At 33.4% G+C, this 25,545-nt stretch overlaps 1 protein-coding gene, 1 long non-coding RNA gene and 1 pseudogene across 2 annotated transcripts; 1 reads left to right on the forward strand and 2 right to left on the reverse strand.

The window, feature by feature from the left end:
* Positions 1-10,583: 10,583 nt before the first annotated feature.
* LOC131173823 (pre-rRNA-processing protein ESF2-like) lies at positions 10,584-12,088 on the reverse strand (annotated as a pseudogene).
* Positions 12,089-17,307: 5,219 nt separating this feature from the next.
* On the forward strand, positions 17,308-23,158 carry LOC131173822 (pre-rRNA-processing protein ESF2-like). The gene is made up of 9 exons (XM_058136360.1): positions 17,308-17,467; positions 17,580-17,756; positions 18,630-19,335; positions 19,474-19,537; positions 19,781-19,848; positions 20,334-20,423; positions 20,513-20,643; positions 22,694-22,840; positions 22,918-23,158. The coding sequence occupies exons 2-9, from the start codon at positions 17,613-17,615 to the stop codon at positions 22,933-22,935; spliced, it is 1,368 nt and encodes a 455-aa protein (XP_057992343.1). The 5' UTR covers positions 17,308-17,467; positions 17,580-17,612; the 3' UTR covers positions 22,936-23,158.
* A 279-nt stretch (positions 23,159-23,437) lies between these two features.
* On the reverse strand, positions 23,438-25,211 carry LOC131173826 (uncharacterized). The gene is made up of 2 exons (XR_009144150.1): positions 24,284-25,211; positions 23,438-23,736 (listed from the first exon to the last, which is right to left on the reverse strand). It is a non-coding gene; the product is annotated as an uncharacterized LOC131173826 (long non-coding RNA).
* Positions 25,212-25,545: the final 334 nt, after the last annotated feature.

A 25,545-nucleotide genomic window follows, 5' to 3' on the forward strand; every position in this document is an offset into this window, starting at 1 on the left:
ATAAGGCCTCTGAAGCCTGCTACAATTATGGAAAACTTGGACACCTTGCTAAAGATTGTACTAAACCACCTCGATCTGCTCTCCGGATTTCACAGACCGTCAGTCAAAGTCAAGATAGAAATAGAGTTGATACTCCTCACCACTATAACACAGTGAATCAACCCGAATATAGTAGCGCACCAGTCAGAGCGTCCACTATGCGCCAAGGAGAAAGAGTAGAAACTTCAGATGTAGCTGCTGGTAAGTTCTTAATTTTTGAAAGAAACAATTAGTTATTATTTGATCCCAGCACTACTTAGTTGTGTGTTAGTGTCAGAACTATATGTTCTGTTGTTATTCCTTTACATGGAAATGAATTTTGATGTATTAGTGACTAGTCCTTTAGGATAATAACTATAATAACAAGTATGATTGACATTAATTTTAGAAGAATTGTTAGCTAAAAGTATTTTCTAACATACCATAAATTATAAAGCTAATTGGCAAGCCTACTTAATGTAAGGCAAGAGGACCTAAAAGTAAGTTACAGTAATAGAATTGCTCTAGATGAGGGCAAAGATGTTACTGTTAGTAATTATTAATGGATATTGTAATCAGAATCTATTTAGGATATTAGTGGATTCGAGAAAGATAAGATGTTAGAAAACCTAGTCCATGAGGTTATAACGTAGTGGCTATATAATGTTCTCGATGTTTGTATTGTAAGCTGCAGATTATAGTACCGACACGGGATTATTGTGTAGAGCTACGTGCTTCCTCGTGGTATAATAAATTAAGAATATTTGTAAGTAATCTATAAATTGATACAGTTGCACCCGAATAGAGTACTATTACTGGAAATAAATGTGAAAATCTTAGTCAGAAATTTAAAACTTCAGAATTAGCCTATCAAACAACTACACTTGTAAGGTAGCTAGAGTCAGTGACTCAGTTATATTAATGTGAATTACCTGTACCACAGTAATTGCTATAAGCTTAGAGATATCAGTACGACTTATCATCCTCAGACGGATGGACAGTCGAAACAAGTGATTCAGGTAAATTTTAAAACTCGTTGAGTTTCTATAAATAATGAAATGAAATGATAATAATAACCTGTAAAATGTAATAAACCCTCGAGAATATACTGAGAACTTCTGTCCTTGAATCCGAGGGGAGATGGGACAGATACATCCCACTAACAGAATTTATATACATTAATAAGTGTCAAGCTAGCATACAAGTGGCACCCTATGAAACATTGTAAGGGAACAGATAACTATGGATTTTGTGATGAGATTTTTGAGGACACAGAATAGTCATGATGCAGTATAGGTTATAGTTGATAGACTAACCAAGTCTTCTCACTTTTTGCCAGTTCGAATGGACTATAGCCTGGAAAGATTGGCCAGATTGTACATATATGAGATTGTAAAACTGCATGGAGTGCCAGTATCAATTGTGTCTGACAGAGATCCTAGGTTCACTTCTAGATTCTGGAGTAGTCTTCAGAGAGCCCTAGGAACTAGATTGAACTTCAAAGACAAAGATTCCACCCACGCATGATGGCCAATGTAAAGGGTAATTCAGATATTGGAGGACATGCTACGGGCTTGTGTGATTGAATTTGAAGGTAGTTGGGATACACACTTGCCTTTGATTGAGTTTGCTTATAACAACAGCTACCAATCAAGCATTGGGATGCCTCCATATGAAGCTTTGTATGGCAAAAAGTGCAGAACTCCCCTATGTTGGGATGAGGTAGGTGAAAGGAAGATGATTGGGCCAGAGATTGTTCAGCAAACAGAGGAAAAGATCAGATTGATCAGAGATAGACTTAAGGCTGCATCAGACCGTCAGAAGTCCTATGTTGATCTGAAGAGAATAGATATTGAATATGCAGTGGGTGATAAAGTATTCCTCAAAGTTTCTCCTTGGAAGAGGATTGTGAGATTTGGCAAAAAGGGGAAACTGAGTCCTCGTTTCATCGGACCATATGAGGTTCTGGAAAGAGTGGGTCCTTTGGCATATTGGTTGGCATTACCTCCAGAGTTAGCAAGGATACACAGTGTCTTCCATGTGTCCATGTTAAGGAGGTACAGATCACACCCATCTCATGTACTATCAGTTGAATAGATTGAGGTAAAATCCAGACCTCTCATATGAGGAAAAACCCATAGAAATTCTGGCTTATGAGGTGAAGCAGTTGAGGAATAAACAGATACACCTGGTTAAAGTGCTGTGGAACCATCGTTCAGGCCATGAAGTTACTTGGGAACATGAAGAGGATATGAGGAGACAACACCCACAGCTGTTCAGAGACTAATTCCAGGTAAAATTTTGAGATGAAATTTATTTTAGGGGGGGAGAATTGTAACACCCCTATGTTCGGTAGTACGTTCTACTGTTCCAATGACCAGTGTTGTCCGGACAGCTAGAATGCCTAGAATTACACTTCGATATGAGTGAGGAGACATAAAATAATAAAATACAAGAAAAGAAAATACAAGAAAAAATAATAGTAAAGAAATGCAATCAAGTTAAGCGAGCCGAGAACCCTAGCGATGGGTGACCGCACCGGGAAGTCACGGCGTGGACCGTTGACTAGCCCTGGACTGCGGGGAACCCTGGAAAATATTTTTAGGACTCAAATAAATATTTATTGAAGTATAAATATCATTAGAAATATCAAAGAAAAATTAAATAATTAGTACAAAGAAAAGTGAGAAATCGAAAAATGGACAAAACCCGGTGTTACCGAAAAATCGGGAATGCAACCCGAACAGGGGTATTGTGGTCATTTGACACCCCAAGTTGTCTTTTGACCTAAATGTCCATTAAAAATAAATAATATTACACTTGAAAAATATAATGAAAAATTAATTTAGGGGTACCTAATATAAATAGCAAAAATGGAGTTCAAATTAGGTAATTAACATATTTAAACATATAAAATAATTGATTTTATGTAAGTGGAGCACTATGGGGATTAAATAAATATTATGTGGGACACTTAAGAGCTAAAATGGGCAAAATATTTCATCTTCTTCAACCTTTCAAAAGGGCAGCCGAAACCAAGAATGGAGTTCCTCCATGGACGCATGGGTTAAAGCTTCATGCAAGCTTGATCTAAGCCACTTTCCATGCACCTTCCTTCATTAAAGTTAATCCTCACACCATAGGCAGTAGATAGGCAACAAGAAAACCAAGTTTTGGAGAGATTTTGAAGAATTTCCAAAGTGGTAAGTTTGTATTTTTGGGTTATTGCTTCATTAAGTTTGTAAGGATGTTATGGGTGTTTGATTTATGAAGAAATTTTTTGAGGTTTGATGTTGAATGTGAAAGTGTACTTTTGGCAGCCATGGAAACACCTTGAAGGCAGTTTATTTGTGATTGTAAATGGTGAATTAAATGATTGATTAAATCTATATTGTGTAGGAAATTATTTGGGTAATGTACACTTAGTATATATAAATGTAAAATGAAATTTAAAGCTTGGAAAGTAATGGAATGTAAGTGTACCATTGTGGCAGTTTGCTAACTCTTGAGGAATGTTGGAATTAATACTTGGTTTATGGAATAATGATATTAAAATGTGTTGGTTGTTATGGCAGTTTGAGTGTATGTATGGTGGTGTGAAGTGGGACATGTAAATGAGCATGAATTGGTGATTGAATTGTTGTAAATTGAGTTGGACAAATTCTGCACTTTTTGGTGCACATTGAATGTAATTGCAAGCTGCCAAAATGACCTATAATATGTTATAAATTATGTTTAGGTTGTGGTACAACCAGAATTGGTTTGAATGTTAAGTTTGGTGAGTGTTAAAAGTGATGCTTGATGTGTATGCAAGAATTTCAATAAGGCAGTTTGTGTTTTAGGCCTATAACTTTAAATGTGTGGCTCCAATTGGTATGAGACCAATTGGAGGTGAAACTAGGCACAAAATGTGCCAACTTTCATGAAGAAAGCTTGCCAAAATTCTGCTTGCAAGGTAGCATGAAAAATGACCAAATCCGGATTAAGTGCAAATAAGGCCTGAAAATTGACCATTTAGGCAGTAGTTAGTGTTTAGGCCATAACTCACTCAAAACAGGTCCAATTGACCTGAAATTTTAACCATGAATAGTTAAGACCCATATCTACAAGTCTTATGAAGACACCAAAGCCCAGAAATGACCATAAGCAAGTCAAACAGCTTGCACAAGTTCGGGTCCAAAAACTGGCCGAACCAAAATTGACCTAAAATGACCTAAAGTGACCAATTTTGATGCAATTTGACCAGCAATAGTAAAATGACCATAACTTGGTCTACATAACTCAGAATGACCTGAAATTTTGCCCCGCGTGCAATAAGACATAGATCTACAAGTTTGTAGTTTTGACCGAAACCCGAAAACCGAGGGAACTAGGTCGTCCGGCTAAATCAAACTAGTATCCCGAAATCCAGCAAATTGCAAGAAAATGCAGTATACACGGAAATGAATTTGGTAACATGTACCAACCCTAAAAGACTATTGAATGTGACATATTAGTAACATTAAAACCTAATTTACCTAGAACGCATCGAGGGTCGACATATTAGGTTGACTAAGGAAATAATAGAATTCGATAAATTAATTATTGAACCTTATTCTTAGAGACAGTTTAAATGAGTACTGAAACACTTCAAATTGTGTTTCTCAGTTAGCAAAGACTCGAGGAAGGGAAGGAAATCGAGTCGAGCCAAGAGACAGTTATCAGAGGTTTGTGCACAACTAGTTTTTAACTGATTTTGTTTTGAATATTTCATATGATTAAATGACATATTTTTCTTATGTATTATGTTCAGCAAGCATTGGATTTAATTCAATGGTTATTGAAATTGTTATAGTATGATGAATTTAGCTTTGTGAAATGGTGTTTCCACAAGTATTAAGCATTGTTATAGATTGAATAAATTATGTTTTGAAAAATTGTGATAGAACATGTTTTGAATTGTGATGATAATTTTCATGAAAAAATGCAAATTTATGATTTGAATTGTGATGAGCATAAAAATTATTGGATATTGGAATTGACTTTGAATCGAATTATATTGTGATTTATGCTCACTAAAAGGATTGTGATATTGTTTTATATCTCACTATAGATGCTTGACTAGGTTATTACCCGTCTCTCTCATTTGTTGAGAAGACAATGGAGTTAGTTGTGTTTTGATTACCATGGTACGTGCACAGGCTTAGATTTTCCTCTGATTTGAGGTTAGATCTAAGTTTATTTTATCGTTATGGCCCTTGCGGACGAGTTATTATTGTGATGGTACTGTGCACGATGATTCGACCTCCCCGACCATAGAGAGTTAGAATCTGATTCGACCTCCCCGACCATAGGGAGTTAGAATCACATCGAATATGGCCCTTTCGGATTAGTCTTGCATAGTTAGTGAGATAAAGAATGATTTTTGAGATACAGCATGGTTTTTGAGATACAGAATGGCTTTTGAATGGTAAAGAATTGTGATTTCAATTATGACTTATGTATAATTGATTTTGTTGGGATTACCTAAATGGTTAGTTATGATTTGATAAATTGAATTTCATGATTGAAGTCATTTTATACAAATGATTCACATTATTGGCAATGAATATTTTGAGTTTTAGAATTTGATGAGTATTCAGATTTCCAAATTATTTACTGTAAATTTTGTCAATGTATATTGTATTATGTTTTAAATTATAGTTGTGCACCACTGAGTTCACCACTCAGCGATAGCTTTGTATGCTGTCGCAGGTAAGAAGAGCATAGAGCAGTGAGTAAATTTCTTTGAAGATACATTCAGATCAGCTCCAGGTATATCATAGATATACCCATGTACATAGGTTTTGATGTATGCATGTAATAATATGTATGTAAATTATTTGAGCAGTTGTATAAAAACTCTTGTAAAATATTTTGGTATGTAATTAAATGTAAATTATTGTAAATGTAAATTTGAGATTTCATTTACTTGAATAGTTTTGTATTATAAATTTTGAGTCTTGTAATCAATGAAATGTTTCTTTATGATGAGAGTAGTTTGAAAATGAATTGATTGTTTATTGAGAATTGAATTATGAATTGAAATGAAGTTATTGAAGTTGTATTTGAGAAAACATATTGGGAACATTTTCTTTTGCAGGATTGAAGAACTGTTTTCTCAAAATACAGTCGGCACTTTGCCGAAATTTTGAAAAAATTTTATAACACCAGATTTTAATCTATGACTTAAATTTCCCGAAAATTGTTTTAAAATCCCTTGTAGTATATTTAATGGATTATCGGTAGGAGAAGTACGGTAGTTCATTAGGTATACTACGGGATCATGTTACATCTTACAGGGGAGTAGGGTGTGACACTTGTCGTTTTCACCTCCCTTGTCTTATTCAATGTCTTACGATTACCTCTTCAAGTATATAATCATCGGAGACATCGGTTTGTTTTCTTTGCTCTCTCTTTGGGTATAATTTTGTTTTCTGGAATTTAATTTTCTCAACTGAGAGTTTGGATTGGGTGTCCTTTGGATTTCAGGAGTAGGGAAATCATGTCTACTCTTGCAATTCACGGATAAGAGGTTTCAACCCGTACACGATCTCACTATCGGTGTTGAGTTTGGTGCTCGTATGGCAACCATCGATGGCCGACCCATCAAGCTGTAGATTTGGGACACTGTACATTACCCCGTCCCCCTTCTTCCTTTTCCTTTTTCCATTTTTGTCCATGCTTTTTTATTTTTCTTTATAATTTTATTGCTGGTGCTTCAAATTTCATGTGTTTTTTTAATTCATTTATTCATTGATTCAGCAATAAGTTAGGAATTATTTGGAAGTTGGCAACTTTTTCATAGCTCATTGTCAGTGAACTTGGTCACTGAATTTCAATTTTGGTCACTGAATTTTAATAAGGTTACTAAATTCAACTAAAATCTTTATCTAAACAATTTAGGGTGGACTATACGGATTCTCTTTCTACACTCTAAATAATTTTGTATTAAATCCTCTGAAATACTTTTTATGTCATGTACTACTCTCAGTTTAGGTCTAACTCTTCTTTTCTTTCTATCATCTAACCTACTGTGCACTACTTGTCTAATTGGAGCATTTGTATATCTACGCTTCACATGACCAAACCACTTCAATCTCTCTTCTCTCAACTTATACTCAATTGGCACCACTCCTACCTTTTCTCTAGTACCCTCGTTACGGAATTTATCTAGTCTAGTATGGCCACTCATCCACCTTAATATTTTCATCTCCGCAGCTCTTATCTTAGACATATACGACTCCTTCAGTGCCCAACACTCACTACCATATAACATGGCCGGTTGTATGACTGTGCGGTAAAATTTTCCTTTCAACTTATTGGAAATTTTGCGATCATATAAAACTGCTGTGACACGTCTCCACTTCAACCATCCAGCTTTAATTCTCTGACTAACATCCTCCTCACATCCCCCATCTACTTGAAGGACTGAGCCGAGATATTTAAAGTGATTACTTTGGGACAGTACCACTTCATCCAAACTAACTCCTTTCCTATCACTAGTTCGGCCTTCACTGAACTTGCAATGCATATATTCTGTCTTTGTTCTACTTAACTTAAAGCCCTTTGACTCTAGAGTACTTCTTCAAAGCTCTAGCTTTCTATTGACTCATTCTCCCGTCTCATCTATCAGAACTATATCATCCACAAACATCATGCACCAAGGGATACTCTCTTGTATATGTTTCGTCAATTCATCTAAAACTAATGTAAAAGGTAAGGGGTTACAGCTGAACCTTGGTGTAATTCAACTAACTGAGATAGGAAAATCTCTTGTGTCCCCTCCCACTGTGAGCACAATGTAGGGGTAGGGCGTGAGGCGAAATATCATCCATTAGAATTATATAAAATGCACCAAGTAATGCCCAGGAAAGATGGTTGAGTCACAATGGTCTCACTTAAGTACCACCTCCTTAGACAGCATTTCCTAGACATGCACTTCATACAATCCTAATAGAATCAAACCACTGGTAAGTACCGTCTTCCCATAACACTACCACGGTACTAAGGATTTATGCCACGAAGGCATAGATAGACAGGAGTCGCCACCCGAGTAATAACCGGGACATATTTAGTGTTTCTTCCGAGGGTCATGGATGGCAACTTTCTCCTTGCAGAGTTTCCACAACCGTCATTACCATAGCCCAATGTCTAGGTTCGGGATAGTGGGTACGTAAGGGGAAGGTGTTAGGCACCCCTTACGCCTGGTCTAACCTCGTTAATTCGAGTGCCAGTCCTCTACTAATGTTTCTAGAAGTCTTGTTTATTATTCCTTTATTAAACTTTATCCTAAAAAATGCAATTCTAATCCTACACACGCAAGTAATTCACAAAAAGGGTTATTGTTTACACACAATTTTCATGCACAAGTAATTCCTATCTATGGGGTTGCTAATTATTTAAATGATATTTACCAGATGACTAAAATTAATTTATTATTGGGAATTTAATTTACAAACAAATTCAATTTCAAATAACCCTATGTTTCTATTTAACCTAATTAATTAATTTTCACCAAGTTACCCTAAGGATAATTGAACTAAGTTAACTATGTACATGTGTAATTTATTCTAATATCACATAAGTCCCAAACAATCACAACCTAATAAAGATTTCTAACATGCAAATTTATTTTACAATTACTAAGTATTAAATTAAATTTATTTTACATGCCAATATTAGTTTAATTTACAAACAAGATTAATTTTAATTTACAAAGTATTTATTTAAATTAATTACATGCAAAAGTCAGTTAAATTAAAAACAAAGTTAATTTTTAATTTACCAAATGAAAGTTCTATTATTACTACAATTTCATGCCAATGGTTATTCGAGAAGTTTAGAGCTACTTACTTGTTGGTAAATGCAGTTGCCATTGGGGCAAGCTACCCTTAAAAAAGGGTCTTCTCTTCTAGTATGGCAATGATATCCCTGGCTTACTCCCGTTTAGCTCCATATAAGCTCGGCGCAAATGCCCTATTTGGTACTTACCTTAGGGCTACTTACCAATTTTGTTTGTAAATAAAAAAAAATAAAGAAAATAAATAAAAATAATAAAAGTACGAGAAACAGAAACTAAATATGTGCAGAGTTGTGTATCCCCTCAAATTAAACATGATTACATGATCTATATGAACATATAAAATAAATTGAAGACAAAGAGCATAGAATTAAAATATTGTGTGGCATAGATCTTGAAAAGAAAACAATAAAAACTGACCTTCCAGAAATCTTATATGAAAATCTTCTTGAAGAAAAAAAAAATAATAAGGAAGAACTCAAAGAGTCTTAAATATCTCTAAATTTCTTATAATTCTGAATTTTCTCTACCTCTTTCCTCCCATCCTCCCCTTCTTCTCTTCTCTAGTAGGGTATTTATAGGGTTTTGGGAGAGAGGTGTGATAGGGTTTGGAGTCTTAGGATGATAAAGTTTAGATGACTTGAACAACTACAATTGCGAGTCGAATAAGACTGGGATATGGGTGAGGTGTTTCAACCAATAGGAAGACAGAAAAAAATGGAAGGCACCAATAGGGAATGAGGAAGAGGTGTGGTAGGATTTGGAGTCTTAGGATGATAAAGTTTAGATGACTTAAACAACAACAATTGCAGAATTCGAATAAGACTGGGATATGGGCGAGGTGTTTCAACCAATAGGAAGACAGGAAAAAATGGAAGGCACCAATAGGGAATGAAGAAGAGGTGTGGTAGGATTTGGAGTCTTAGGGTGATAAAGTTTAGATGACTTAAACAACTGCGATTGCAGAATTCGAATAAGACTGGGATATGGGTGAGGTGTTTCAACCAATAGGAAGATAGGAAAAAATGGAAGGCACCAATAGGGAGTGAGGAAGAGAGTGGGGCCAAGGAGGAGAGAGATATTTTGTTATTTTAATTTTTAGAAAATAATTAAATGGGTCTCATTTAAAATTCCTAACTAGGCTTTCTTAGGCCCATGGAGCCCAATTAAACTTAATTAGATCCATTTAAAAAAACTACCCATATTAAATTTAAACAAAATAAAATTTTATTTAAATTTAATTAAATTAATTTTCCCAAAACTTTATTATTATTTTTATTTTTTCAAGATCATGCCACGAAATTAATAATTCAGCTCAATGCCTCCAATTACATCTTACAGTCATATAATTTTTCATCATCGGGTTTCCCACGGCCTCAATGTACATACTCATCACAAAATAAGGGTCTACACACAATAGTAGTTACTCCTTCATATATATCTTTCAACACTTGTATGTACCTAATAGATACCCTCTTTTGTTTTAACACTCTCCATAAGACATCTCTTGGAGCACTATTATAAGCCTTCTCCAAATCGATAAAAACCATTTGTAGATCTTTGTTCACATCTCTATATTTCTCCATCAAGCTTCTAATGAGAAAGATCGCTTCCATAGTTGAACGACCGGGCATGAAGCCTAATTGATTGGGAGAGATAGAAGTGTCATGATGTAGTCGATGTTCGACAACTCTCTCCATAGCTTCATAGTATGGTTCATGAGTTTAATTTCCCTATAGTTTGAACAACTCTGTATGTCTCCCTTATTTTTAAAAATGGGTACTAAAATACCCCTCCTCCATTCATTAGGCATTTTCTTTGAATTTAGAATCTTATTAAACAATTTAGTTAACCATGTCACTCTCATATCTCCCAAACATTTCCACACTTCAATTAGTATTCCATCGGGTCCACAGGCTTTACCTACTTTCATTCTTTTAAGCATTTCGATTTTATTGGTTTCTCTACGTGAAAGCTAATTCTTACTCCGCTGTCCAAAATATACACAAATAAGAACACCAAGGAGCTTATTTATAAATTACATGCAAAATTTTATAGGAAAAAAATCATTGCAATTAATTACCAACCTATTTGTTCACCATTTAACATATTCGCAACCCTTTTTGCAATGCTCTTATTGGTAAATTCAACCCACTGCAGATTCTGAGACAAGGAGAATCAGTTGATTACTTAAATAGCAATTTTATGCAATCTTCCTATGTTAAACAAAATCAAAGATACAATGTCAAGTAGGTCGTTATAAACACACACACACACACACACACAAAGAGAGAGAGAGAGAGAGAGAGAGAGAGAGAGAGAGAGAGATCTAGAGTATCCTAGGAATATTAGTCATTAATTCTATGAAGCTATGTTAAATTGTTTAGCATAAATTTAATGACATTTTTCCTTTTAACATACCCTTGAGAGAATTCTTGACCTCGAAATCCACGGCTCTTTTGCGATTTACTCGGCGATGGGATCTGTAGAGTAAAATAATGCATTCTCTTTAATTGATTAGCGCTTACTATCACATAACTTGAGGAGGTTTGCTAATATGGCTAATCGTAAAGATGAATAAGAGAAAAAGTTAAGAATTGAATAGTTATCAATTGGTCACCTTCAGTGCAAGGTAGATCCTCTGTATTTCTCCATATTGGGAAAGAATATGTGAAGCTTTACATGATCCATGTGGGGAGGATTCGACTTAAGTAGCAAACACCACGCTTGTCACCTTAGCGGCATCCTTTAATCGCTTGCTCTTTATTCTTCTTCTTCTTCTTTTTAAGCCTATTGACCATTTCAACATTGGATTTTGGATCCTCTTCTTCTTCCTTGCCTTTTGCGTTTCAATTTTTCCACCTTCATTCTTTGGATTCACCTCTGTGGAAAACCCACTTTGTATTAACATCTTCCTCTTCATCCTCAGCTTTTACGTAATAATTGCCTTTTGTTTCCTTTACTTTCTTTTCCTCTCACCATTAGATTTTTACTACCTTCCTTGCTTAAAGAAGCTTCCTCCAACAATTTCTTCTTTATTTTATTTTCCCACTTTCCACCCTCATATCACGACTTGTAAATTCCCTCCACCGGAGGTGTGTTCATTGATCTCCTGTTCATGCTCGTTTTACACTTTCCTGCGATTGCTTTTTCTTTTTATTCTTCCTACTTGTAGCCCTTTACTTTGGACTTTGGACACCCTTCATTCCGAGAACTCGACCCATTAACCTTATATTCTTCATTAGCCATTACGCCTAATGAAATAAAATGAAAATACAATCTCACTTGCAGAGAAGGAAATATATGCAGATAGTTAAGCTAATACAAACAATTAAATACACTACATTTTTAATATAAAATAAATGAATAAAAATGTGAATTTTCCACATGCATTTGAATAAAAAGCAAAACATAAGTAATTATAGGTTTTTTTTTTGTGGGTACAATATAAAGGTGTGAGTTACACATCTACGCTGCTTAATAAAAATTTGAAACTCAAACCTTTGACCTAAATTACGCAACTCAATCTATTCTCAATAAAAGAAACTAACAATAGTAAAATTCACAACATATGCTGACCCTTGAATTGTTATAGGTAACAGAAATAATTTCAATATAGGAACAAGCACACTTAACGTGTAATCAAAGAGACTCAAATTTATCAGTATTTTCAGCTGAAATATAACATCCAATTCCATGCAATTAAGCGGATAAAGCCCCAAGATTACCGACATCGCGTGACGATGATTGAGAGGCAAGTGAAGCGGTCTAGGTTTCGTTCCGGCTTCGGTGGCGGGACTCAAAGCAAGCTTTTAGTTGCACCGGGCTGTATCGTCTTAGCACTGCATCGGTGCTCCAATGGCATGTAAAAAACCAAAATGAAAAGCCTGGGCTTTCGCCTTTTAGGTGTCTCTTTATTATTAATTTTTATTTATTTTTTATTTTTTAAAATCACACGAGCAGAGGAAAAGAGTCGAACCTGAGGAAGTTTCTGGAGCCATCTGCGGGCCGGGTCCATCTTTGAGTTTTAGCCCCTATCAAATCACCTCCTCTGTCTCAAATTAATGAAATTTTATATTTCGAGTAAAAAAATAAAGCTGTCTGTTATTTTTATAATTAAAATGAACATATGTGTTTAAATATATTCAATTTTTTATTTTAAATTTAAAATTTTATCTAATATTTAAATTATAGAATTCTACCTATCTTTTTTGAAAAAATATTATATGTATATTTTAAAAAATTATGATAATTTATAAATTAATTTTTAAAACATTTGAAAAACAAGTCAGTTCATATTTAAAAAAAAATAATAAATAATTCAATTTTTAATGTTTAATATCACTAACAAATTAGTTATGCAGATTACATTCACCATTTTAATTCAATTTCTATGATCTATCATAATTCATTTTAATAATGCATAATTAATCGTTTAAAATTAAAAAATTATTCTAAATAATATGTTTTAAATTATTTTTTTAAAATTAATTTTTTAAAAATTAAGTAATTTAGTTGAAATGAAACTTAATTTTAAATATAATTTTTTAAAATATAGTGTTTTGAGAATAATTATAAATTATAAATTTAAAATATTTATGTATGATCATGTATTATGAAAATAAATTATATTAAATCATATAAAATAATATTTTTAATATTTTTTTCATGAAAATCATGTTAAAAATTTTTATAATTATTTAATTATTGAAAATATGACTATAAATAAAATAATTTTTTTAGAAATTATAGTAAAATATGTTATTTGTTTTTAATAACTTTTACTATTTACTATTTGAAAAAAAATATTATTATTTAATTAACTTGTTTTTAATAATTTTATTAAAATAATTATAACTGTGAAAAGATTTTAATCTTTTTACAAAATATATAATTATTATATAAAGTAAATAATTATTTAAATGTTTCTCATCATAATATTATATAAATTTTATTTTATTGACACATCGATATGAATATGACAATTCATAGCAAGTTGGCATTCTTCATACTTTAATTTATATAAAAATAAAACAAAAATTGCACAAAGTGGGGCTTATTGCTTTGTTTTAACTTAAATCAAAATCCACCATCTGTTTACAAACCAAAAATTTTCAAATTTTCTTAAATAAATTATATTTTAAATACAAAAACATACAATAAATTATATTTAAGGCTAGAACTATTTTTTTAAAAGATAAGTTGACCAAATTATTTAAGAAAAAACATCTTTGATTGATTATAATAATTAACTATATAAAGGAAAACATCATAATTAAAAAAGAAAATTAGCATATGCATTATAAAGTAATTAACTTTAAAGGAAAATGACTATTTAGTATAATTAAGAGATTGTTTATTTTATCTTATATAAAAATGTTGAATCAGTTTATAAATTTTAAAAATAAATTGATTTATTTTGTTTATAATAATTTTTAAATTTATAAATTGAAATTATTAGAAAAAAAAATAAGTTGAAGACCTATCTTTTCATTTTAGCGCTTACTAAATTTTTTTATATTATCTTCATTTAATTTTGAAAATTTTATCATAAATCTCAATTAATATTTTTTATTAAAATGTGCTTATAAATTATTTTTTAGTAAACATATTAACTACTTGCAAGTTATATTTATAAGTATTTTAATCAAATGCTATTTTTTCATAAATTAAATCAAACACTCTTTAAGTAGAACCACCAAATGCCATTTTAGTAAAGGATCACTCTTGCCATGAACCAGAACCAGACTATACAGGTATGAGACAAATGAAGCTCTTACTCCTTGGTTCTCCATCAACTTGAGAGCACAATTGATGATTCAATTCAAAAACAATGAAAAAAACACAAACATGGGAGAAAAAAATGGCAGACAGAATAGGAAAGCTGTAAAGGGATGTAATGTAATAATATATCGGTTAAAACTACAAATCCAACAAAGTGCACTGAGTCCCAAACAAGAACCATAAATTCACATCCCCACAACCATTCAAATTACAGGGATGAACAGCAGTAATATGGTATATCTAATGATTTAACCAGGGATTCTAAATATTCCCATGTAGGTTTTGTATAGGTTTTTTTTTTTTTTTTTTCAAGCATTTGAACTAGTGCCCCTGCAAGTGTTAACTGAAAAGGAAAAAATTCCAGTAAGAGATGGTTTCATGTCCTCATATTTGCATCATACATCTAAAGCCAGAACAAAAGAGACTCGTTTCTAGTGTTCAAATAATGCTGCCTAAGTGTTCTGCTTTGAATTGTAGGTAACTTAAAAAATATTGGTAGAAGTATCTTAACATGAAAGTTTTCGAACAAATAAAAATAACAAAAGGCCGAATAGTAGATCAGAGGAATAAGTTATGAGGTCAGGCCCAAAACAATCCCAGAAGATAACATAATAGAGCGGGAATCGAGATGAGATCGGGTCCCGGACTAGTAACCAAAAGAGATCGGATATCGCCAGTCAAAGAGCTCTAGTAAGGCGATCACATAGGAGATCGGCGGGAAGTTCGGTCTTATATCCACCTTCTAATTATAAGGCATTAGTGGGTTAAGAGAAGCTTTGTGTGGGTTTCTGGCGCCTTTAGGCACCAAAATCCTTAGTTCAAAGTCCTTACGATATGCGATCCTAACAAACACTTTAAAAGATCGAGGGAGAGTTCTTACCTGATTCTCATTCAAAATTTAAATAAAACACGGAGATCGGAGGAGAGTTCTTATCCGAGATCCTCCGCTAAAAAAAAAAAAACTTTAAACCAAATACTTTAAGACATCGGGGGAGAGTTCTTATCTGATTCTCATTCAAAATTTAAATAAAACATGGAGATCGGAGGTGAGTTCTTATCCGAGATCCTCCACTTAAAAAAAAACTTTAAACCAAATACTTTAAGAGATCGGAGGAGAGTTCTTACCTGATTCTCATTCAAAATTTAAATAAAATACGGAGATCGGAGGAGAGTTCTTATCCGAGATCTTCCACTTAAAACACTTTAAACTAAATACTTTAAGAGAGCGGGGGAGAGTTCTTACCCGATTCTCAGCTAAAACCTTAATAAAATATGTGGAGATCGGAGGAGAGTTCTTATCCGAAATCTCCCGCTTAAAACTCTTAATAAAACATATCTAGAGATCAGGAGAAGCTTCTCACCCGAGCTCTCTTAACAATAACCCAAATTAAAATAACACAATACACAATATAACTCTACACAACTCCTATTCACTAAAGGGTCATCTCATGAACTTGTGTTCTTAAGGCAACCTAAAATAAGTGAAATATCAAGTATTCCTTCGTTTTGCACGAAGAATTAACATCATCACTGTCACAACCCTCTAATTATCTTTTTTAATTCATAAAAGGGCATAATGTTAAATCTGCTTACCCTCGTTGAGGGACGAGGTGGGGTGTTTAACACCTTCCCCACCCGTATACGGACCCCGAACTTAAAATCTCTGTTTTCGAAATGGTTGCTTTTTAATTTATCTTCACAAATGGTTTTCTTTAATTTCCCTCAAAATTAAAGTGGCGACTCCTCACTTTTCCCACTTCAGTGAAGAGCCTCGTCTAGGCGACCGCAAATTACCTTGCGACAATATGAGCAATATGATGATATATGAAAATATGAAAATAATATGAAATTATTTGTAACAGGTAAATAATTGAACCTACCATACACTAATAAAATAGATGAGACTCTGTCTGGATCTCCATAAAAATGAAATATGATAAAAAAAAATCTACTTGTAAGATAATGAAATTAATATTGTATATGACAAGACAGGATAGGGTGATCCGGCACCGAATGTAGCACACCTTGCACAACTACACTGTAGATGGGTGAGGGTGTTATCACTTATCTAATAGAGGCAAATTAGAATTTTCACACTCTTAATTCTCCTTACTCATATATATTCTAATTAGAGTTTAAATTTGAAATTTCAATCCTGAAGACAATTACATTCTATTAAATTATTTTTTTTATTCATATGACTCCATTAGTATTTAAACTTGAAAGTTCATTATTCTAGAGATAATTTTAGTATTATTAAGTAGTATTAAAATCATCTATCTGAATCATAAAGTCTTGAGTTCAAATTTCAAGTAAAATGAGTTATAAAAAAATTCACTAAAAATATTTGATAAATTTAAAATTTAAGTTCTTTGTTAGATACATAAAAATGTTTTTAGAGCAATAATAGAAAAAATTCTATCCAATATTTAAAAATTGGTCAATTGCTAGTGTAGACAAAGATAAAACAAGACTGAAATATTACTATTATTATTTTTAATAATAATTATTAATATAATAAATAAGTTAATTATTAAATATATCATAACACTAAAATATAATAATTTTTTAAATATAATAAAATAATTTTTATTTAATTATAAAAAAATAAGGCTCATATTTTAACAAGGAAGATTTATATGCACCGACTGACTGCGCCTATAAGTAAGCCCATATTTGCAAATGAGTAAGAAAGAACCGAATTGGCAAATACCTTGTAAACGAGACCCACTTTAGCAAAAACAATCTTTTCTTCTTTCCTAGGTTACCTTGTCTAAAGCCAAAATAAACCTCGAAATCGATCAATAATTCTGTAGTCTCTGCTACTTCTCGATTCGATTACAGGTACCCATTAGTCTTTACGTTGAGATCTCTTATGGGTCTTTAGTTCTTTCATTTTCTAAGTCCTTATTTTATGCGCTTAGCATTTAATTTTTCTTCATTTGCTTTCAAGTAGTGGGTTCAGAATTCAATTTCAAGTTTCTAAAGAATGTCGAAATCGCTGGTAGATGTTCCTCCAATGGGTGGGTTCAGTTTCGATCTCTGTAGAAGAAATGATATGCTGGCAAAGAAGGGAGTTAACCCTCCCTCCTTTAGGAAAACAGGAACTACAATTGTTGGCATAGTTTTCCAGGTACGATAATGCTAAAACTGTATTTATATGTTAAGTATGTTAATTTCCATTTTTCTGTAGAATTTGGAGCTAAAACCCAGTTTGATACCTTGTTCTCGTTAATTTTACTTAGTCAAATTGATTGCTTTCTTAGTCTCCTAATCTACTGTGAGATGCATGAAGGGTTGGCAAAATCTGGAATTCATTTTGGGATTTTGACCTGTAGTTAATCCGTAGTGTGATTCAGTTCACCAATAAAGATTTTCAGTGCTGATATAAGGGTGAAGGAAACTTGATTAGATTGATTAATTTTTCTGGTTAATATATGTTGCAAGCCATAACGAGCCACTTTGAGTTGAGCATTGATAGGTTGCATCTTCTAGGCAAAGAATTAGTCTTCTTGTGCCATGCTGGGTTCTCACAAAATGTTGTCTCTAATCGTGTATTTTTGTTTCCCTTTTTTGGGAGGTTATAAACTTATTAAGTATTTTGGTATCTTTTGTACATTTCTAAATAACACTAGTTGCATCAATGCTTGCATTTTAGGCTTTTAAAAACATAAATCCTAAAAGGAATAGGAAAAGAGAAAAAAAAATCCTAAAGAATGTAGAAAAGGGATCCTAAACAGCCTAGGAATAGGATTTGACTAAGTTTTCTGGGCTGTATATTGTTCCTGTGTCAGTGAGCTGGGGCAGAAAGGTTATCATGTTATTCTTAATGGGTGTGGTGTATGTGTGTTACCATTTCTTGAGTTTTGGTGATTGCTATATTGGTTAGTGCATTTTCTGCTAAGCACTTGGCATCTTTGCTTGGCTAAACCTTAGCCCAATGTTTCAAAAATTCTAACTTGTTTAGTTTATATATTTATTCTTTTGTCTACTTTATTCCATATAGGATGGTGTCATTCTCGGAGCGGATACTAGAGCAACAGAGGGACCCATAGTTTGTGATAAGAATTGTGAAAAGATTCATTATATGGCACCAAAGTCCAGTGCAGAAAGGGCTACAAGTAGGAAGAATAAAAAGAAAAAGCAATTGCAGGAAAGTGTAAAAACAGAGCATGAACAGGAGATCAATGAACACAGCCCTCCAGCTGGAGGGAATTTACAAGCTGGTGATATGAGGGTGAAAAGTGGAAAAAATAAAATAAAGAAGAAATTGTTGGAGGAAGCTTCTTTAAGCAAGGAAAGTAGTAAAAAATCTAATGGTGAGAGGAAAAAGAAAGTAAAGGAAACAAGAAGGCAATTATTACAGAAAACTGCTGAGGATGAAGAGGAAGATGTTAATACAGTGGGTTTTCCACAGGAGGTGAATCCAGCAGCTGAAGGTGGAAAAATTGAAACTGCAAAAGGCAAGGAAGAAGAAGAGGTCATTGGAATAAATCCTATAGAAGAAGAGGATCCAAAATCCAATGTTGAAATGGTCAATAGGCTTAAAAAGAAGAAGAAGAAGAAAGAGCAGTTACTAAAGGAAGCTGCTAAGGCTGACAAGCGTGGTGTTTGCTACTTAAGTCAAATCCCTCCCCACATGGATCATGTAAAGCTTCGTCATATTCTTTCCCAATATGGAGAAATACAGAGGATCTACCTTGCACCTGAAGGTGACCAATTGATAACTATTCAATTCTTAACTTTTTCTCTTATTCATCTTTCTGATTAGTCATATTAGCAAACCTCCTCAAGTTATGTGATAGTAAGCAGTTAATCCATTAAAGAGAATGCATTGTTTTACTCTACAGATCCCACTGCTCGAGTAAATCGCAAAAGAGCTGGTGGATTTCGAGGTCAAGAATTCTCTGAAGGGTATGTTAAAAGGAAAAAATGCCGTTAAATTTATGCTAAACAATTTAACATAGCTTCATAGAATTAACAGTTAATATTCCTAGGATACTTTGGATCTCTCTCTCTCTCTCTCTCTCTCTCTCTGTGTGTGTGTGTTTATAACCACCTACTTGACATTGTATCTTTGATTTTGTTTAACATAGAAAGATTGCATTAAATTGCTATTTAAGTAATCAGCTGATTCTCTTCGTCTGTAACCTGCAGGTGGGTTGAATTTACCAATAAGAGCATTGCAAAAAGGGTTGCTAATATGTTAAATGGTAAACAAATAGGTTGGTAATTAATTGCAATGATTTTTTTCCTATAAAATTTTGCATGCAATTTATATATAAGCTCCTCGGTGTTCTTATTTGTGTATATTTTGGACAACGGAGTAAGAATTAGCTTTCACGTAGAGAAACTAATAAAATCAAAATGCTTTCCTTGGTATTGAAAATTATATTTGAGCAAAATGCATGGGTCCCTTTTAACCTAGCTACTTGGCTTCAAATTCTTATTCTTTGTTTGGATTGTGGTTCCTTTTTCACTTTCATTTCTGTCTGTTGTTTGTGTTATTGCCCAAATGAAGAATTAGGTTTGCTTAAGTATCTTATATATATATGCACATTTTTTTTTATATAGTCCATGTTTTTCTTGATGTCTTCCTCCTAATGTTTTATCAGAATATTGCGAAGTTTGTGTAGTTCCTATTAGCTGCATGTTTTTATCTGCTCATGTTTTCCTTTATTTATATATTAATTAATTTTTTCATGTTTAGGTGGCAGAAAGAGGTCACAATTCTATTATGACCTTTGGAATATCAAATACTTGAGTAAATTCAAGTGGGATGATCTTACAGAAGAAATTGGTAGAGAAGACATTTCTCGTTTGTCATATCATTATCACATAATTTTTTATAGTTTTCTGTATGTCTAAGTCCTGGTGTTTCTATTGCAGCATATAAGAGTGTTATACGGGAGCAGAAATTAGCTCTAGAAATTTCTGCTGCAAAGAGGGAGCGGGATTTCTATCTCAATAAGGTGGATCAATCTCGTGCTTTGAGTTCTATAGAAGAACGATTAAAAAAGGTAAATATTGTATAATTGTATACAATTTTGAGCTAGTTCAGGTTACTATTTTTTAGATTCCTTATAATTTTTCTAAAATACTAAACAGAACTGAGGTTCTTTGGCTAGGCATCTTTTGGTTTCCGCATCTTTTAAATTCTACACATGGACAACAGCATTTCAGCCCTTTATAGGAATGGTTTAAGTGTGTTTGGGTAGTGGAGCAACTTCTTCGTTAGTTTGGATGGAGTGGAGCAATTTCAGCCCTTCAATCATATATAGTTCTGATAGATGAGACGCGAGAATGAGTCAATAGAAAGTTAGAGTTTTGGAGAAGTACTCTAGAGTCAAAGGGCTTTAAGTTAAGTAGAACGAAAACAGAATATATGCACTGCAAGTTCAGTGAAGGCGGTGCCAATTGAGGATAAGTTGAAAGAAGGGAGATTGAGATGGTTCGGTCATGTGAAGCGTAGACATACAGAGGCTTCAGTTAGACAAGTAGAGCACATTAGGTTAGAGGATAGAAAGAAAAGAAGGGGTAGACCTAAACTGACTTAGAAGAAAGTAGTACAACATGATCTAGAAGCATTACACATTTCTCAGGATTTAACCAAAAATCATTTAGAGTGGAGAAAGAGAATCCATATAGCCGACCCAAAATTTTTGGGATAAAGGATTAGTTGAGTTAAGTTGAGTTGTTGTTAGAAACCCCAACCATAGGTTTTATATACATTATAGGTTTTATATGCATTAAGACCAATTGGGGAATCATGAAGGTACTAGAGCAAATAGTCTTACCTTGTTTTTGAAATGTTGGGTCTTCATGCTCTGAGATGCTTCATGGCTAGTTGTGTTATTTGGACACAGGTTAACAGCTCAGACATGCCAGCCCATGTATAAGACTGTTCTATGTGAATGGAATTAATTATATCTGTGCAAAATGATCAACAAGTCTCTTCAATTAAATAGAAGAAACTGGAGAAGCAGGAATGAGGGAGGAAAGGATTATTGCCACAGGGGTGTGTTTTTGGGTGTATGTCTTTCTGTGTCAAGGTTTTGTGAATTGTCATTTTTAGGTCCCTGTTCTTTGTTGAATCTTTATCCCATGTTCAGTATATGTTAACATGGCATTAAGTGCACTCTTTGCTCTTACCTCAAGAGACCTTGCACGTAGCAATCACATAACAGAATGTTACAAAAAATTACCTTGCATATCACATCAAATAGAACAGGTATCATAATGCATGCCTATATCTGATGGGTATTCTAGAAACTGAATTTCAGGAGGTGAAAAGTGAAAGTTCACTAGAGGCCATGCCTTGAACGAAATGTAAATGCTACACACATGGCATTTGTGTACGTGTATGCCTTGCATATTAAGAGAAGAAAGTGGTCCAGACTCCAGAGAGAGAGTGTGCGAGTGTTCCTGACATTCAATTCAGTATTTGGTAATAGCTAATCTCTTTTTTTTTCTTCATCTTCTCTTTGTATAAGGAGAGCACTTTGACATAAACTTATGCATGCAATGATCTATACCCAAATCCCCACTTACTGAAACCAGTCAAGGTAGACCTATGTTGTAATTGCTGTTTCTTATTTTGATATTGCAGCCCCTCGTCAAATTGTGTCATAATATCAAAAGAAATCCCACTTCTTTAAATGAATTTGTGAGAAAGTGAAGTAGATGCTGCAGCCTACTGCAGTAAACATTTAACATATGAATGACTAAAAATTTCAAGCCACCTAGATCTCTTTTCCCCCTTGAAGCAGCCTATTTTATTACAAAGTAATGGATTCAGTGCGCACATCTTTTGTACTCATTTTCAAGGTCAATGATTATGCTTTTTGCCCATTTATGGTTTTAGGACCACTTGTTTGGTAGAGAGAAAACTTGTAGATTTGAGGTAGTTCAATATCTTTTTATGGCATAAAGGTTTTTTTTTTTTAATCAATTAATTCAGTGAATTTATTATTTATGGCATGAAGTTTTATTTTCACAGTCTCCTTTTTGTTGTCTACTGAGCATTTATTTTTATAGTGCATTTATGTTCCTGCATTATTGCTTCTGCAGAAACAAAAGGTCCAACAAGAGTCAGGAGGTCAACTCTCTGTTGGTGAGCAAGCACCGAAGGTCATCCGTCAATTCCCACAGACAAAACCAGTTGCAAATAAAGTGGAAGAAAGCAAATCTCAACTCTCAAAAGACATTCTGGCTGGGGTGAGTGAGTCATTATTTATAGGTATCAACTTCATATTACCTTATTCCTTACGCTCGGTTTGTGTTGTCCCATGCAGGTATTTGGTGTTTTATAGTAATAGGTTTTGAAGTTTTCAGTTTTTGTTCGACATGAGGAGCTTAGGAAGATACCAAATACTGCTTTACTTGTCTGTGGGTCTAGTTCTTCCACCTTTTAATGCAGTAACAGAGCATTTTACAATTTTGTTACCATTTTCTCAATATTGCCGTGACTTTGATTATAATGACAGCCCACATTCTGTAATGCCTTTTAAGGAAGCATGCTATGTACTTGATTTCCATTGCTATTCCTTTTACGGAAGCATATTATGTACCAAATTTTGACTACAAAATTTAATTCAACGATGATGGTTTTTTTTTGATAAAAATTCAACGATGAGTTTTTAGATAAAAATTTTGTGTTGTTGAACGTATCTGTTAATTTGAGGTAGTGGATAAACGTCAAGGCAAAGTTGTACATTGACTTAAAAAGAGTTTTTAGGCATTTTGATCTTAAAATTTTCCATGGTATCAGATGTAAAAGATATCGAATCATAACAGACATCATAAAAGAAAAACAAAAGTACAACAGTGCTGAATAAGGAAACTTCCAAGCACTCAAAAGATTTGAATCCCTATCAATTAAATTCAATGTGGTCCAAGGAACAACAAATGTTGGATCTATACATTAAATGTCAACCAGAATTCATGCAACAGTTGTAAACATATGTTCACAGGAGTGCGGAAAATAATCAAATACGATACAGATTATATTTGTGTTTTAGTTAGCTACAACATCCTCCTCTCTCAGCAACAGCTCCATCTCTAGCTCCTGATGAGCCCTGGGGGCGTCCATATCCTACCTTGATACCTGAAGACTGCAATCATAAACATAAAGGTGTCATAAAAGAAGAATCTAACTTTTAATGCAAGGTCACCGAGGGGTAGAAACAGCAATTCCTAATGCTACATTATATATCATAACTAAGGCCCGCCGACCAAAGAAACAAGCATAAGATGTTTTAAAAATCAGTCTCATCTCCCATAACCTGATTGGTGTCTCTACCCAGCAGATCATCAAATCAATACAAGACAAGATGGCAGGTTTGTCACACATAAGATACACGAAAAGATATTTTGCCGTTAAAAATGTATCTTTAGTAAGTGCTGCTCATCGAAATTTTGGCACTAGAAAGGTAAACTAACTTTCCTTTTTACATTGGTGTGGCTGTAATTAAAATCTATATCTTAATTCAATGATAATTCTAGCTGATAAAATATATATATATATATATATTAAAGAACAAAAAAGAATACTAATTCTAGATGCACTATTTATTGCATATTAGGTCCCTACAATAAAATGACACCCGACTCCCCCACCACAAATGCGGCAGGGGAAATCAACATGAACTCAAAAGTTACCTCATTGGATACATCGAACACGCCTTCCTGGATATTCTGAAGGATCTTTCCTGCAGTCCTTATGAAGGCCTACAATAAAAAACTTAATAGATTAGTTGGTACAATATTAAGCCCTCTACTATCTCAGTTAGATTACACCAAGGTTCAGCTATAAGCTCTTACCTTTTCATATTAGTTTTAGATGAATTGATGAAACATATACAAGAGAGTATCCCTTGGTGCATGATATTTGTGGATGATATAGTTCTGATAGATGAGACGCGAGAAGGAGTTAATAGAAAGCTAGAACTTTAGAGAAGTACTCTAAAGTCAAAGGGCTTTAAGTTAAGTAGAACGAAGACAAAATACATGCATTGCAAGTTCAGTGAAGGCCGAACTGGTGATAGGGAATGAGTTAGTTTGGATGGAGTGGTAATGCCCCAAAGTAATCCCTTTAAATATCTTGACTTAATCCTTCAAGTAGATGGGGGATGTGAGGAGGATGTTAATCATAGGATTAAAGCCGGATAGTTGAAGTGGAGAAGTGCCACGGGAGTTTTATGTGATCGCAAGATTCTCAATAAGTTGAAAGGAGAATTTTACTGTACAGCCATACGACCGGCCATGTTATATGGTAGTGAGTATTGGGCACTGAATGAGTCATATGTGTCTAAGATAAGAGTTGCGGAGATAAGAATATTAAGGTCGATGAGTGGCTATACAAGACTAGATAAAATCCGTAATGAGAGTATTAGAAAAAAGGTAGTAGTGATGCCAATTGAGGATAAATTGAAAGAAGGGAGATTGAGATGGTTTGGTCATGTGAAGCGTAGACATACGGAGGCTTCAGTTAGACAAGTAGAGCACATTAGGTTAGAGGATAGAAAGAAAAGAAGGGGTAGACCTAAACTGACTTGGAAGAGAGTAGTACAATATGACCTAGAAGCATTACACAGTACTACCCTTGCAATATATAATTACTAAATATAATTATTATATATTATCATATTCCCTAATTTTAATTTAAAAAGGTCAATCACAATAAAATCAAGACTTATATTTACTTTTAAGGAAAATCAATATTTAAAAATTTTTTCTCTTCCTTTTATATATTTAATAAATTTTAATTTATTTTAATATTATTTTATTTTTATTATTTTAAAATAATTATATTATTATTATTATTATTATTATTATTATTATTATTATTATTATTATTACATACAAAAAATAACTTATAGATATTAAAAAAAAATATACCTATTAAGATCATTCATCTAAAA

Source organism: Hevea brasiliensis, chromosome 15 (genome assembly GCF_030052815.1).
Source record: "Hevea brasiliensis isolate MT/VB/25A 57/8 chromosome 15, ASM3005281v1, whole genome shotgun sequence".
NCBI classification, from domain to species: Eukaryota; Viridiplantae; Streptophyta; class Magnoliopsida; order Malpighiales; family Euphorbiaceae; genus Hevea; species Hevea brasiliensis.

Coding starts and splice junctions, on each gene's coding strand:
- LOC131173822 (XM_058136360.1), top strand. CDS start 17,613: ATGTCGAAATCGCTGGTAGATGTTCCTCCAATGGGTGGGTTCAGTTTC. Junction 19,849..20,333: donor GTTAAATGGTAAACAAATAG/GTTGGTAATTAA, acceptor TTTCATGTTTAG/GTGGCAGAAAGAGGTCACAA. Junction 20,424..20,512: donor TGATCTTACAGAAGAAATTG/GTAGAGAAGACA, acceptor TTTCTATTGCAG/CATATAAGAGTGTTATACGG.